General features: G+C 41.2%; 1 protein-coding gene across 5 annotated transcripts in view; it reads left to right on the top strand.

Moving 5' to 3' along the window:
- LOC5580169 overlaps positions 1 to 15376 on the top strand; it is a 160156-nt gene that overhangs the window by 116009 nt on the left and 28771 nt on the right. For all 5 annotated transcript variants that reach the window (XM_021837245.1, XM_021837244.1, XM_021837243.1 and 2 more), the window contains 3 exons: positions 10411 to 10989; positions 11206 to 11358; positions 11655 to 11787. In XM_021837245.1, coding sequence (XP_021692937.1) covers positions 10411 to 10989; positions 11206 to 11358; positions 11655 to 11787 — 865 coding nt within the window. The remainder of the gene's footprint in view (positions 1 to 10410; positions 10990 to 11205; positions 11359 to 11654; positions 11788 to 15376) is intronic.

Genomic DNA, 15376 nt, shown 5'->3' with positions numbered 1-15376 from the left:
GCAACTGGTGTAATTTATGATGCAATTTCGTTTATTTATAGAACATGATATGAATTGTGGGGCCTTCCTGAGCCTAGTGCTTGGCTCCATCCCATTACCCCGAACGCCACTACCCCGAATGGGTCACTACCCCGAAAGCCATTACCCCGAACGCCACTACCCCGAATGAGCCATTAACCCGAATAGTATAAGATACAGTGTAGTATATTGATGAGCGGACAAAAAATGTTGACCATACTGTTATAAAAGGTGTAAACTCTATGATGTGACTTAATAGTGCGTAAAATTCATCGGTATAATTTTTCAATGTTTTCCCTTCTTTCGTATGCTATTTTTTCCAAGCATCTTGTTGGCAACTAACTTCCTCTTCTTTTTTCAGGGACATAGCTTATTCCTCAGCTCAGGTGGCAACTACACTATTCAAAGGTTCATCCACATATTTCATTACGCCAAAAATTACCATTTCCGACGCCTACCCAACGTTTTGAAATGCTTTTTGAGTGGAAATTCTGCAAATTGTATATGAACTGTAACATTTTGAGGTTGTCCTCAAAATGTTACGCCCCCCTTTAGTGTTATGAAATTTGGGAACGGGCTTTTAATAAAATATTTAAAGGCATATGATTGAAAGCTTTCCTTGTCAGTACATGTGACTCTGCGCCCAGGGATATCAAGAAATTTTCCAATGCAAACAATGTCTCTCGTCACCGGAGGAATTTGAACCCATAACTTGCAATATAGTCTTGCTGAACCGCCCCGTGCTCAGCAATATTTAGACTACTTGGGAGATTTCATGTTTTAATTTTGTTTTTTTTTTCAACGAAGATTTCTCCCTCTTATGAATATAGGTTGTGTCATAGCATCCCGTTGCTAAAGTGATTATACACGTCAAAGCTGCAAGCTGCATTTTACCAGAAATTTGCCCTTCTTTCTTAAATAGGCTGTACTTTCAAGTTTCGTTATTTTCATATGGAAAAGCTAACTTTTTTGAAAACAGGATATCCTTCAAGTATTCATCAAAGCTAATCATACTAGAAATTAAATCAGAAATTTAACCTACTTTAATCTACTTGTATTGAAACAGTCGGGTCTCTTATGGAACAGCTCATCACTTTTCTGCCATCATCATTTCTTCATTGTCTTGAATCAAACACAACTCAATTTAGTAGTTTTCGAGATTCAGCTGAATGATCCTTCAAACCAAGGAAAATTTCTAACGCCTTTTTCCTAGAATGTACAAGTATGTTAGTGTTTTATGCTACAGTGGAACGATTATCTATCAGGTTGGTCTTTAGGTGGGTTCCATAAAACAACACTTACAGCGGGTGATCTTGTATTGCCACAAAATCTTTTGGAAGATCCTTATGCAAGTAGACCGACATCTAAAACAATATTTGCGAAGGTAATGAGTAGCAGTGTCTAAAAGGAGACTTTACTACATCCTAAGTTTGTGTTATTATAGATGTCCTTTTCATAATAAATTCGCCCTTCTTTTCAAAATAGGCTGTTCTTCAGAGCATTGCAGTGTGGCTGTTTGAATCTCACTAGCATTAGAGGGCAAATAAAAATAAACTTAGCATTTAAAAATTATTAGGTAATAAGCTTACTTCTTTTGTATCTCATAATATTAAAACAAAAACACTGTTAGGGCCAAAATCGTTTAGTACTCATAAGGAATCGTACAATTATCTCCCCACCTTTCAATCACAATAAATCTAAAAATATTATGCATTCGGGGTAATGGCGTTCGGGGTAGTGACATTCTGGGTAATGACCCATTCGTGGTAATGGCATTCGGGGTAGTGGCGTTCGGGGTAGTGTCATAGAGTCTTAGTGCTTACGTCCGCAGCTACAAAGCAAAGCCATGCTGAAGGGGTCTGGGTTTGATTCCCGGTCGGTCCAGGTTCTTTTCGTAATGGAAATATCCTTGACTTGCCTGGACCTAGAGTACCATCGTGTCTGCCGCATGCTCATTGAACACTAAACTGAGAAGCTTGATCTGTCTCAGTGGGGACGTAATGCCAAGAAGCAGAAGATATAAACTATAAAGGTATATAGCTGCACGTGTCATGGAGAAGTTTTTATTTTTTCATTGGAGCATGTCCATATTCTTCAAGTCGCAAAAACCTTTTGCCGCTACAGACGGCACATGTTTGCGAATTTTACTTTCACTTGTCGGGTCGCCACCTTCTTCATGGCAGCATATCACGACGACAACTCATGAGTCAAAAGTTCAATATTTTAATACGTTTGGCGTAAACGGAAACACCCATTGGCTATTGGTTTGGCAAGTAATAACACCACCAATCAACAATCAGCGATTAATTGTAGATGTAGAAAAGTTGAATGGGATTTTTTCAAGTTGTTCATGGGTTGTGCCTCTGGCAATGCCTGCAGACAGGGATTTAAATTCACACCTTGCGACTGATGAGGTTTGAGAAAATACTCAGCTGCGAATGGAGCAGGGTCAATAGCTGATTGAAGATAGCTAACCTGAAAATTGTTTGAAACGATTGCTAATTTCGAAGAAGAGGGTAATGACGATATCTTAATTAGAGAGATTTGCAAGCCGAATGCAACTCGATTTTTAGCATGTCAAGAAGGAGGATGACTTCATTGGCACTAGGTGTTTTTTTGGACTGATACGTTCGAACAGAGCCGTAATGATGGAGGGGATGAAGCTCCCACATTTTAAGGGCCTCCACAAACCATGACTAAAAATATTTATTGTTACACTTGTGAAAACCGTCAGAAACCAACGAAGTGATGCGAACTTTTTCAATCACATCAGAAAACTCGAACGATTCAAGGCAAATTCCTAAACTTAAAAAGCGTTGACGCGAATTAGGCTAGATCAGTGAAAACTCGAATTTTTGTAACTCTTGATTTCATGCGTGAGTTATCAATCACATACTCAACAGTATAATAAAAGGATGAGTTTGCTCATCTGTTTGACTCATTGTTACGTATCTCCACAGTTAACGTAACGATGTCTTGTTAGCCTGGTGAAATTATAGTAATCCTTCGAAATTATAGTAAGCATCTGTGTACGAAGATTCCTCTGGGAGTTCATCAAACTATTCCTGCAGTTATTCACCCGGAAATCCCTCTGGGGATTTCTCCGAGAATTCCATCTATGATTCCTTTAAAATTCCTTCAGTGATGTGTGAAATACCTCCAAGAAATCTCTTTATGGATTCTTCTAGGAGTCCATTCAAATATTCTGCAAAAGAGTCCCTCCAGGGATTTCTCCAGGAGTTACTCCAGGTATTCCTTCAAACTACCTCCAGGGATTTCTTAAGGACATCTTCTGGGAAATCCTCCAGAATTTACTTCAGAAAATACTCCAGAGATTCCTAGCAGAATTACGCCGGTGATCGACAGTAATTCACCATTGATTCCATCAGGGATTCGCCTAATAATTCCATCAAGGATTCCTTCCAGAATACGTCCTGAAAATTCAGAATATCCTAAAGGTAACTCCAAGGATTCATCTATGATATCCTTCAGAAATTTTTTCGTCCATGGTGCCTGACAGCATTTCCTCCAAGGCTTTTTTAGTGGTTCTCCAGAAAGAAAAGATTTTTTTCAGTATTTTAACCGAGGTCTTCTAGGGCTAAAGTTCTCCATGAATTATTCTAGACATTTTTGAAGTTACTCAGTAATTTTTCAGGTAATCTTATTGGAATTCTTTCAAAGATTCTTTCAGGATATTCTCAAGAGATTCCCTCCTACAGAATCTTCTACAGCATATTATTCAAGGATTTCGTCCTTCAATAATTCATTCAGGAATTCTTTCATAGATTTCTCCAGAATATTACAGGATCAAGTAATTCCTCCAAACACTCATCCATGGATTCATACAGAAATTGTTCCAGTAATTAGTCCAGAGATTTTTCAGGTAATATGTCCAGGAGTATTTATACAAATTCCTTTCTGGAATTTCTTCGTTAATTATTCCACGGATTCCTTCAGGATTTCTTTTTGGGGGGTTTCAGTAATTCGTTAAGAAATATTTCCACTCATTCCTTCTAAGATTTCTTCAATTATTCTTCCAGGGGTTCCTATGTATATTTCTCCAGGAATTTCTCCAGATTTTCCTCCGAGAATGCAAGGGCTTATTCACAAATTTCATTACGCTGAAGGGGGTGGATGGGTATCCTCTCAATGTTACGGCTCTTACAATTTTTTTAGAATGTTCATACAAAAAGCGTTACGAGAGGGTGGGTGAATGACAAAAATTGCCATTTTCGGCGTTGTGAAATATGTGTATGAATCCCAAGAGTTTTCTTTGAAGAGTCCTTCAGGATTTCTTCTAAGGATTCCATTAAACAATTTTCAAGAATACCTTAGAAAAATTTCTAAAGAAATATCTGGAGGATTTCTCGGCGAACTACTTGGAGGCATTACTGGAGACTTCCCAGAGAAACAACTTGCGCATTGGCTGGATGAATTCCTTTTGTCTCGTTGAAAGGATACTTCAAGGACTTCAAAGACTCCTTTCAGGTTCCCGATGGAAAATCTAGTGGAACTCTTATGGTATATTCTCCAGAGATTTACTCCTCCAGTTATTCCTCCAGGATATTCCACGATTGCTCAAGGGATTCCTTGAAGCATTGATGGAAAGATCCCTATAGATTTTTTTTCCAAGGATTCAAGTAATCCAAGGATTTTTCCAGAAATTGTTTTCAGGATTTCTTCCACACATACCATCAGAAAATCCTTCAGGATATCATACAGGAATACTTGCAGCAATATCTGGAGGATTTTCCGGAGAACTACATGGAGGAATTCCTTGGGGAGTTCCCTGAGGAATGTCTTGCGGAACTTCTGGATTAATTCCTGTTTGAGTTTCTGGAAGGACTCCATCAAGGAATTCTTGAAAGAATTCGTTAAGATGTTCCCGACGAAATTCCTGGTGATACTTTTGATGGAATCCCTGAAGGAACTCCTGATGGAATCCCAAAAAAAAAAAAACAAATGAAGGAGCCCTGAAGAAGCTCTTGGAGGAATGCCTGAAAGAAAGTCCTGAAAGAGTTCCTGGAGGAATCTCTGAAGAAACTTCAGGAAGAATGCTAAAAGGAATGCCTGAAAGAACTCCTGGACGTATTCCTGAAATAATTACTAAAGCAATTTCAATAGGAATTTCTGAACGAACTCCTAGAAAAACTCCTGGAAGAAACCATAAAGGAAAGTCTCTGGAGGAACTCTAGAAGGAATTCTTTAAAGCATACCAGGAGAAATTCCTGGAAGAACTCCTTAGGGATCTCTAGCAGAACTCCTTTGGGAATCATTCGAGGAACTCGTTTAGGAATCGCTGGAGAAACACCTGGAAAAATTCCTGAAGCAATTACTGGAGGAAATCCTGAAAATAATCCTAGAGGAATTCCTGAAGGAACTCCTGTAGGAATCCCTGAAATAACTGTTGGAAGAACCCATGGAGGAACTTCTTGAGGAATCTTTGGAGTAATATTTGGAAGAATACCTGGAGGAATTTCTAAAAGAATTTCTATTTCCTCCAGGTGTTCCGTCAGGAAAATACTCCACAAGTATTTTCAGGAATTCCTCCAGATGTTCCTTCAGTAATACCTCTAGGAGTTCCTCAAAGAATTCCTTCAAAAGTTCCTTTAGGAATTCTTCAGAAATCCCTTCAGGAGTACCTGCAGGAATTCATCCAGGAGTTGCTTCAGTAATATTTTCAGGAATTCCTCTAAAAATAACTCTTATAGTTTCTCCTGGGATTACTCCAGGAGTTCCTTCAGGTATTTCTCCAGGAATTCCTCCAAATATTTCTCCAGGATTTCCTTAAGGAAATCCTCCAGGCATTCCTTCAGGAAATTCTCCAGGGTTTGTTCAGGAATTCTTACAATAGTTCTTTCTAGAATACATATCTCCAGGACTTCCTCCAGAAATTCCTTAACAAACTCCTTCAGAAGTTGCTTCAGGAAGTCTTTCAGAAGTTCCAGCAAGACCCTTTCAAAAGTTCCTTCAGGAATTCCGCCAAGAGTATGTTCAGGAATTCATCCAGAAGTTCCTATAGGAATTCCTTCAGAAGACCCTTCAATTCAACCAATAGTTCCTTCAGGGATTCCTCCAGGAGTATCTTCAGGAATTCCTCCAGGATTATTTTAGGGAAGTTCACGAGTTCTCTTAGGAATTCCTCGAGGAGTTCCTTCAAGCATTCTCCCAAGAGTTTCTTCAGGATTATCTCCAGTAATTTTTCCAGGAGTTTCTTCATTAATACCTCCAAGAATTCCTTAAGGAATTCCTCCATAAGTTCCTACAGGTATTCCTCCAATTATTGCTCCAAATATTCTTCCACAAGTTCCTGAAAGAAATCCTATAGGAATCCCTGGAAGAACTGTTGGAAAAATACATGGAAGAATTTCTGAAGAAACTTAAAGAAGAATGCTATGAGGAATACCTGATAAAATTACTGGAGGTATTCCTGAAGGAGTTCCTGAAAAAAAATACTAAGGCAACTACTGAACGAACTGCTGAAGGAACTCCTAGAAAAACTCCTGGAGGAATCCATAAAGGTAAATCTCTGGAGGAACTCGAAAAGGAATTCTTTAAGGAATACCAGAAGGAATTTCTGGAAGAACTCCTTAGGGATCTCTAGCAGGCGGGCGGGACGTTTCGCATAAAGACGATTCGCATAAGGACGTTTCACATAATTTTATGGGTGGACGTTACGCATAATGGACATTTGGCATAAAGAGAATTAAATGCCTTGTTTAAAATGCTTCCTGTTCTTATATGAAACTGCTTTATGCGAAACGTCCATTATGCCAAACGTCCTTATGCGAAATGGGTCACCCACCTCTAGCAGAACTCCTTTGGGAATCATTCGAGGAACTCGTGGAGGAATCGCTTGAGAAACATCTGGAGGAATCCCTGAAGAAACTCCTGGAGAAATTCCTGAAGCTACTCCTGGAGGAATTTCTAAAAATAATCCTGTAGGAATCCCTAAAATAATTGTTGGGAGAATCTATGGAGGAACTTCTGGAGGAATGTTTGAAGTAATATTTGGAGGAATACCTGGAGGAACTCCTGGAGGAAATCCAGAAGTTCTTTCAGAAATTCCTCCGGGAGTTCCTTCAGGAAAATACTCCAGGAGTATTTTCAGGAATTCCTCTGGGTGTTCCTTCAGTAATACCTCCCGGAGTTCCACAAGGAATTTCTTCAAAAGTTCCTTTAGGAATTCATCCTGGAATTACTTCTGTAATACCTCCAGGAATTCTTCCAATAATTCCTTTAACAGTTTCTCCAGGGATTACTCCAGGAGTTCCTCCAGGTATTTCTCCAGGAATTCCTCCAAATATTTCTCCAGGATTTCCTTCAGAAATTCCTCCAGGAGTTCCATCAGGAAATTCTCCAGGATTTGTTTAGGAATTCTTAGAATACTTCAGTAATACTCTCCAGGAGTCCCTCCAGGATTTCAACCAGGAGTTTATCCAGGAGTTACTTCTAGAAATCCTACAGGACTTCCTCCAGGAATTCCTTAATGAACTTCTTCAAAGGACCTTCATTTTTAAAAGTTCCTTCAGGAACTCTTTCAGAAGTTCCTTCAGGAATTCCGCCAAGACTATGTTCAGGAATTCCTCCAGAAGTTCCTACAGGAATTCCTTCTGAAGATACTTCAGGAATTCTTCCAAGAGTTTTTTCATAAATTCCTCCAGGAGGTTCTCCAGGAATTCCTCCAGAATTATTCTCAGAAAGTCCACGAGTTCCCTTAGGAATTCCTCGAGGAGTTCCTTCAAGCATTCTTCAAAGAGTTTCTTCAGGAATTCCTCAGGATTATCCCCAAGAATTTCTCCAGGAGTTTCTTCATTAATGCCTCCGAGAATTCGTTAAGGAATTCCTCCAGGAGTTCCTACAGCTGTTCCTCCAGGTATTTCTCCAGGTATTCCTCCAATTATTGCTCCAAATATTCTTCCAGAAGTTCCTGATGGAAAACCTATAGGAATCCCTGGAAGAACTGTTGAAAGAAGACATGGCGAAACTAACTCAAGGCATACATCAAGACTAACTCGACTACGCCAACGTGTCGTGTATTTATAGTACCGCGCCACGTGTTCTATAAGAACGCGTGTTCTAGAAGCACGTAGAATAGTCGCGATGCACGTAGCGCGGGTATGGGAACTCATGAGTGGTCACTCGGTAACTCACGGAATTCATTAGCTGCCTGTCTCCTCTCGACCATAGAGGCGTCGGCAGGGTGAGTTGTGCAAGGGGCTGAACTCGAGTGAGTTTAAAACGCACATACTTACGGCTCGTTCCGTACGGAACACTGGCATTACATAAGCTCTAATATTGCCAATATGCTATCCAGTGTTCTGACATACCACGTGCATGTGGTATGGAGGAGCAAAACAAAAACCTTCTTACTACCGCAATCACAGATTTTATGACGGGAAAAATGTTGGGTAAGGGTATTTTTACTCCACAACAATATAATAAAAGGCGTGCTATAATGCTGTAAGAATGGATGCGTGGAGAAACTGTTTAATTGTCCGTCTCTGGTATAAGCGGCTGCTTTAATTCTGAGAGAGACTCGCGAAGAGGAAAAATATCAACGTCATATGCAGCCCATATTCCAATGTCAAGAAAAGTAAAATGCAGCCAATCGTTTTTGTGGCTGAAATAGTAGTTTACGCAAAAAGTTGCATATTTACGATTTTAACAGCACGGGTTGTACATATATGTACTCGGCAAGCCTCGTTGGATAATTACGACGAGTGCTGTAAAAATCGATTTCTGAAACGAGTTGCGAACAACATTCCATAGAACACCACTTGAGGGTATCAGAAATCACATCTTGATCTAGCACCATCATTTTGCAATTTTTGAAAATAGTTCGGTAATGAATTATTACGCAACTCAAAACCGTGGCGTAATGAAAAAGCGTTGCGTAATAGTCATAACGCAACTGATTTCAGTTAGGTACTGATCATTACCACTCTGCATTATTCAGTGCATGACAGATTGAAGACAGGCGTTATGAACAGCCTATTACGATGAGAAATTGCAAAAAAATATTGTAAGTATTGTAATTCAAAATAAACTGTTATTTGAAGCCCTCAGTAAGCGGAGCAGTTTATCCAAAGATGTTGATAAAACTAAACACAAGACTAGTTATTTTTAATGTGTGCTACGTTTGCTGGCATGAAATTTCACTAAAAAGGTTATACAGTCTACAACTTGATATTCTATGACTCGATATCTCCACTAGTCGATGTCACGTGAAAGGTAAATTTCTCTCCATAACTCGATATCTTTGTTGTTTTTTTTTTTTTGTGGTAACGTGGTCTTATTCTTGTTTGGAGGTGAATAACAAGTTGCAAAACATGAAAATAATAAAAAATATTGTCTGTAAAACTAACGAGATTTTTCGAGCATATCGAAAAAAGGTTTCCAATAATAGTTTGTAAGATACTATCAACAAAATAATATTGCTTTTTTACAAAAATGATCATGGAAATACAAAAATTTGTTCCTTCGATTTTGTGATTTTTTTGTGTCGGTATTTTCTATAACTCAATAATTCTATAAGTCGATTGTCCCTTGATTATCGAGTTATGGAGAGCCGACTGTATATGCTTATGTGTAATGCAAACGCAATATTTTTTTGCTGAGATCATCATGTAAAGGTTTGAACGGCTTGCGCATAATTGATGTAAACACTGAGTGGAATAAGAAAAAAAATCAGCAATCACAGAAGAAGAAGAAGACTAACTTCGTAAGCCTCGTCTCAGCTATGAACGAATGAATTATTAGTGCTATAAATGATAGATTAAGAGTGAAAGATAGAAGCAAGTGAAAGATACAACTACAAAGTATGAGGAAAGAGACGAACCTGGGATTGAACCCATAACCTTCTGCTTTTTAAACCATTAGACTCCCTACCCCTTGGGGACGTAATATCTGAATAAAGAAGAAGATTATCTCTCATACATATTTGGTTGATACAAATTTGATTTTGTATTCATTACTAAACCTCGCTTTTCTTCAAATGTTCTGTAATCGGTCATAATTTTGTCCATTTTAATCTACACACCAAATAACTAGCATCTATTTCAAAATCAATATTGCAACCCCATATGGTTCACCTCCATTTGATTCTGTTCAAAGCTAAACCATTGACTGATTAATGCGATGATCATATGGCGGTAATTTTCAACCGCGCCTCGCAATTATCCCACAGCCGTTCATCATTTCTTTCATCATCTTACACATTATTGCATTAGCACTTCGCATTGTCGGCAATTGATTTCCCGCGCGGCCAATTTGTGCCGACTCAATAAACGAAAACAATTTGAGTCAGTCATTATTATCTCCACACATCTCATGTCGCACGTCGTTTGGTTTCAACCATTCATAATTCGTTTTTCTGTTTTGATCTTACAGGTTAAATACGGTGATACCCAACCCAAAGCCCGAGGTCCCCAGCGAGGCCATCATGTGGCACCTTGTGAAGCTGTTCAGTAATCCACACGAATCAGGCCTCCGGCAAAGATGTACCAAACTGGCCCAAGCCATCGGAACTTGGCAGCCCTCGTTACGGGACGCCCTAATGGCTCGCCGAAAACAATTGGATCAAGCGATTGAAGGCCTCGGTGTTCACGGTTTGACAGCCGATCACAGCGGCTCGCTCATTTCGTTACACATAGCGTTGAAGAACGAACTTCAGCGACACATCGAAACCTACAAAACGGCCATCCACAAGCTGGAAGAACTGAGCACCGTCACGGTGAATCCAGATCCTGCCCAATCGTCCCACCAGCGACTGCTGGCCATCAGTCACGGGGACATCCAGCAGCGACTGATCGACAACAAAACCCTGCTCACCATGCTGGACAAACCGGCTCTGAAACAGCTTAGTCAACTGCTGGAGAATCTATCGCAGCGGGTCCAAAACGATAAGGAGGTGCTGTTTTGCGTGGGGCAGATCCGACGAATCGACACCTCGGCGAACACGGAGGAGAGGTAAAAATCTAGAATGTGACCTTCGATCGAAGGTCATTGCGTCATAGTTGAGTGAATAATTTGAAAGTGTCCAACTAATTCTTTTCAAAGTTTTAGTCAGTAATCTAGTCAGAAATTAGAAGCTAATAAATTGTAATGGTTATGTAGAATGATTCACTCAACGCTATAGCTAACCCTTCCCGTTTCTTCCGCAAACACATACCCTTCCAACCACAGACCTGCAGCTGGCCTGTTGATGAACTACTCCCGCGGTTGTGAGGCCGTCCTGGGACTGATGGGACCCCTCTCGGCTCCGAGCAGCCCCACGAGCAATGGTTGCGGCAGCGGAAGCGATGGTTACCACTCTGACTCCGATACAGACGAAACTAAGTATTTACCCCAAAATTGAACCTTGGAAAGGGTTCATAATCACATTCCATAACAAACTAATACAAAGTTCGCTTTTGCTCTCAATCCCAGAGCTTGTCTCATGCTTCGATCGTCGCAGATCGAATGCAGCGAGTCAAGTCTGGCTGTCTGAGAGAAGGTCGCATGTTTCATCATTAGCTGGAGTGTCAACTAATCAACCGTTGCCAATTTTCCGTTTCTTTCGCTTTCCATCCATTTTTTTTTCGTAATCGTACCCGATTGGATCGATGGGTGTGCTGCTCGCGGACACGGTCCAGTTCCGAATTGGTGCGACAGTACGGAGTGATGTACAGCAAGAACCGGATCGACACGCTGGATTCGCTCAACAGTCTACCGCAGCTGAAGCATGCCCACCAACTCAAGGCCAAGATATTATTTTCGATAATTGTGGTAAGATTAGAAGTGAAAAAGGTGACATTTTGTGGGGAGAAGCTGTTCATTTGACATTACAGCCTACAGGAATCGTCTTGAACACATACTATAAACTATTACATAAAATGCATCCATGTATGGTGAGGTCATCAAAAATGAGTCAGGTTTGGAACGATAGGATTTCATGAAATATGTCCAAATGTTTGCTTTGCTTTGCTAAACGTTCTAGACTGCGTTCTAGACGGTTAAAATCAATCTGAAATTATGTTTGGCCATCTTTTAATCAGCCAGGAAAAAAAATAAAATGAAAGGCTTCTAGAGCAATAGGAAAATCGTTCATTTCATGCAAAGCTTCCAGAACTTCCAGAACCTAATATGGCGTCTCTGAACGGCCAAAATAGCTAAGTTTTCAGCGTAAGCAAAGTATAACTAGTTTGGAATAATTTTCCTCTGGAAACTTTGATCTTTTGATAATAAATCTTTGAGCTGTTTAGTGGAATACCTATAAGTAAATGAAAAAAAAACGTAGTTCCACTAGAGTTGGTATCTTTTGACAGATACGCGTATTTCGACCTCAACTGTAAGGCCGTCTTCAGTGTCTTGTATTAGACTTTGACTTTGAACTCTTGCTGTTGTAATGTTCATAAAATCTAGGTTTGTTGAAATTACAGTCAGTGACCCCACAGGTATGGATCAGCTAAGGATCATATTTTAGAACAAAATATGACTACAAATCATGGTGACCTTGTACAAAACAAAATTACTCGCCTGGCAGTGCTGAATATAGTTGTTTTCGGGAATACACATAAAAAATCGCGGTTATTTACGAAAAAGTGTCGATTTCGATAAAAATTTCAAACGTTGTCCATCCCACAGATGTGGATCAGTGGAACAGGAGGGTCCAGGGCAGGCAATCGTCAGATTCGTCACAGTGCGATGACGAAATAAAAAAAGACATCGTCATCCAGTATATTAACTCTGGCAGGCCGTCGTCTCGTCATCGACGAAAGAATGCACGACGAAAGTCAATCCAAAATCGTCAACGAACAACTTTTTCACGGAGAAAAATAAATAGTAGATACAACCAAATCTTGGTTAAATTCAACCAAAACCTTAGGTTAAATTTTGCACAAACAACATTTTAGTTTGCTTTAACTTTTCACGTTGTTTGGAACAAACTAAATTTTTGGGTAATTTTTTCAGGAGGTTTACATATAAATTCAACCAAATCTTGTTCATTTGACAGATCTAGAAACAACAAAATTCTTAGGTTGTTTCAATCTAGAATCATTAATTTGAAATTGCCAATCATTAGTTTGAATCAAACAAAATCAAAGGTTGCAAAATCAAAGAGCAAAATCGTTGAAGATTCGTCTGTCGCCTAGAATTATCTGCTATTATTTTTCATTATGACAATAATCATAATCATCTTACCCAACATGTTTATCGGTGAATCAATCACAAAACAATCCTTGATCCAAATAAAAGCCTTACTATTTATGTTGCTTATGCTTATGATTCGACGCCACGGTTCATATTTTTAGTCGGCTCAGAGCTCCCGAACGAAGATTTGACCGTAACGAAGGAGGCTTATTTGTTCGTTATGACGCCGAGCCTTTGTAGCGGACCACTGCAGCAAATCGTCATCCAACGCTGGTTGAGTGACGATGACGATTCTTTTTTTAGTTTCGTCGACGACTTTTTCCATTTGACGATGACGATTGTCTACCCTGGGAGGGTCCTCATTAGGGTTCATTCAAATATTACGTAACGCTACTACTTACTTACTTACTTATTTGGCTTTACATCAATTATATTGATAAAGCCTCGCCAACAATATTTCGCCAATTCCCTCGGTTCATGGCCGCTTCTCTCCATCCTCGACTGTGACCCACGCTCTCCAGGTCCTGGTGTACCTGGTCAATCCACCTAGCTCGCTGCGCCCCACGCCTTCTTGTTCCGACCGGATTCGTGGCGAACACCATCTTTACAGGGTTGTTGTCCGGCATTCTTGCAACATGCCCTACCCAGCGTATCCTTCCAGCTTTAGCTACCTTCACGATACTGGGTTCGCCGTAGAGTTGAGCGAGCTCGTGGTTCATCCTTCGCCGCCACACGCCGTTCTCCTGCACGCCGCCGAAGATCGTCCTTAGCACTCGGCGTTCGAAAACCCCAAGAGCTTGCAAGTCCTCCTCGAGCATAGTCCACGCCTCATGCCCATAGAGGACTACCGGTCTTATGAGCGTTTTGTACATCGTGCATTTGGTGCGGGGGTGAATCTTTCTTGACCGCAGTTTCTTCTGGAGCCCATAGTAGGCACGACTTCCGCTGATGATGCGCCTTCGTATTTCCCGACTAACAGTTCTTCAGGCGCTCAGTTCCGCCAACCAGCATGTACTTTGTTTTCGACGCATTCACCATTAGCCCGACTCTTGTTGCTTCGCGTTTCAGGCGGGTGAACAAATCTGCCACCGTTTCAAATTTTCTCCCAATAATATCCATGTCGTCCGCGAAGCAAACAAATTGTCCGGATCTCGTGAAAATTGTGCCTCGACTGTTAAGTCCGGCTCTCCGCATGACACCTTCAAGCGCAATATTGAACAACAGGCACGAAAGTCCGTCGCCCTGTCGTAGTCCCCGCCGAGACTCGAACGAACTGGAGTGTACGCCCGAGATCTTCACGCAGTTTTGCACACCGTCCATCGTTGCTCTGATCAATCTTGTGAGCTTCCCGGGAAAGCTGTTCTCGTCCATGATTTTCCATAGCTCTATGCGGTCGATACTATCGTATGCCGCCTTGAAATCGATGAACAAATGGTGCGTAGGGACCTGGTACTCACGGCATTTCTGGAGGATTTGCCGCACGGAAAAGATCTGGTCCGTTGTCGAGCGGCCGTCGATGAAACCTGCTTGATAACTTCCCACGAACTCGTTTGCTATAGGTGATAGACGACGGAAGAGAATCTGGGATAGCACTTTATAGGCGGCGTTTAGGATGGTGAATGCACGATAATTTTCACACTCCAGTTTGTCGCCCTTTTTGTAGATAGGGCATATAACGCCTTGCTTCCACTCCTCCGGTAGCTGTTCCGTTTCCCAGATTCTGACTATCAGCCGATGCAGACAAGCGGCCAACCTGTCCGGGCCCATCTTGATGAGTTCGGCTCCGATACCATCCTTGCCAGCGGCTTTGTTGTTCTTGAGCTGTTGAATGGCATCCTTAACTTCCCCCATCGTGGGAGCTGGTTGATTTCCGCTGTCCGCTGTGCTGACGTAGCCATCGCCTTCGCTGTCCTGACCTTCTGTGCCTGTGTTCTCTGCGCCATTCAGGTGTTCATCGTAGTGCTGCTTCCACCTTTCGATCACCTCGCGTCCGTCCGACAAGATGCTCCCATCCTTATCCCGGCACATCTCAGCTCGCGGCACGAAGCCTTTGCGGGATGTGTTGAGCTTCTGATAGAACTTCCGCGTTTCTTGAGAACGGTACAGCAACTCCATCTCTTGGCATTCCACCTCTTCCAGGCGGCGCTTTTTGTCCCGGAATAGGCGGGTTTGCTGTTTCCGCTTCAGTCTGTATCGTTCCACGTTTTGCCGCGTACCATGCTGC

Source organism: Aedes aegypti, chromosome 1 (assembly GCF_002204515.2).
Source record: "Aedes aegypti strain LVP_AGWG chromosome 1, AaegL5.0 Primary Assembly, whole genome shotgun sequence".
In the NCBI taxonomy this organism is placed as follows: domain Eukaryota; kingdom Metazoa; phylum Arthropoda; class Insecta; order Diptera; family Culicidae; genus Aedes; species Aedes aegypti.
This window is presented reverse-complemented; position numbering and strand designations above follow the sequence as displayed.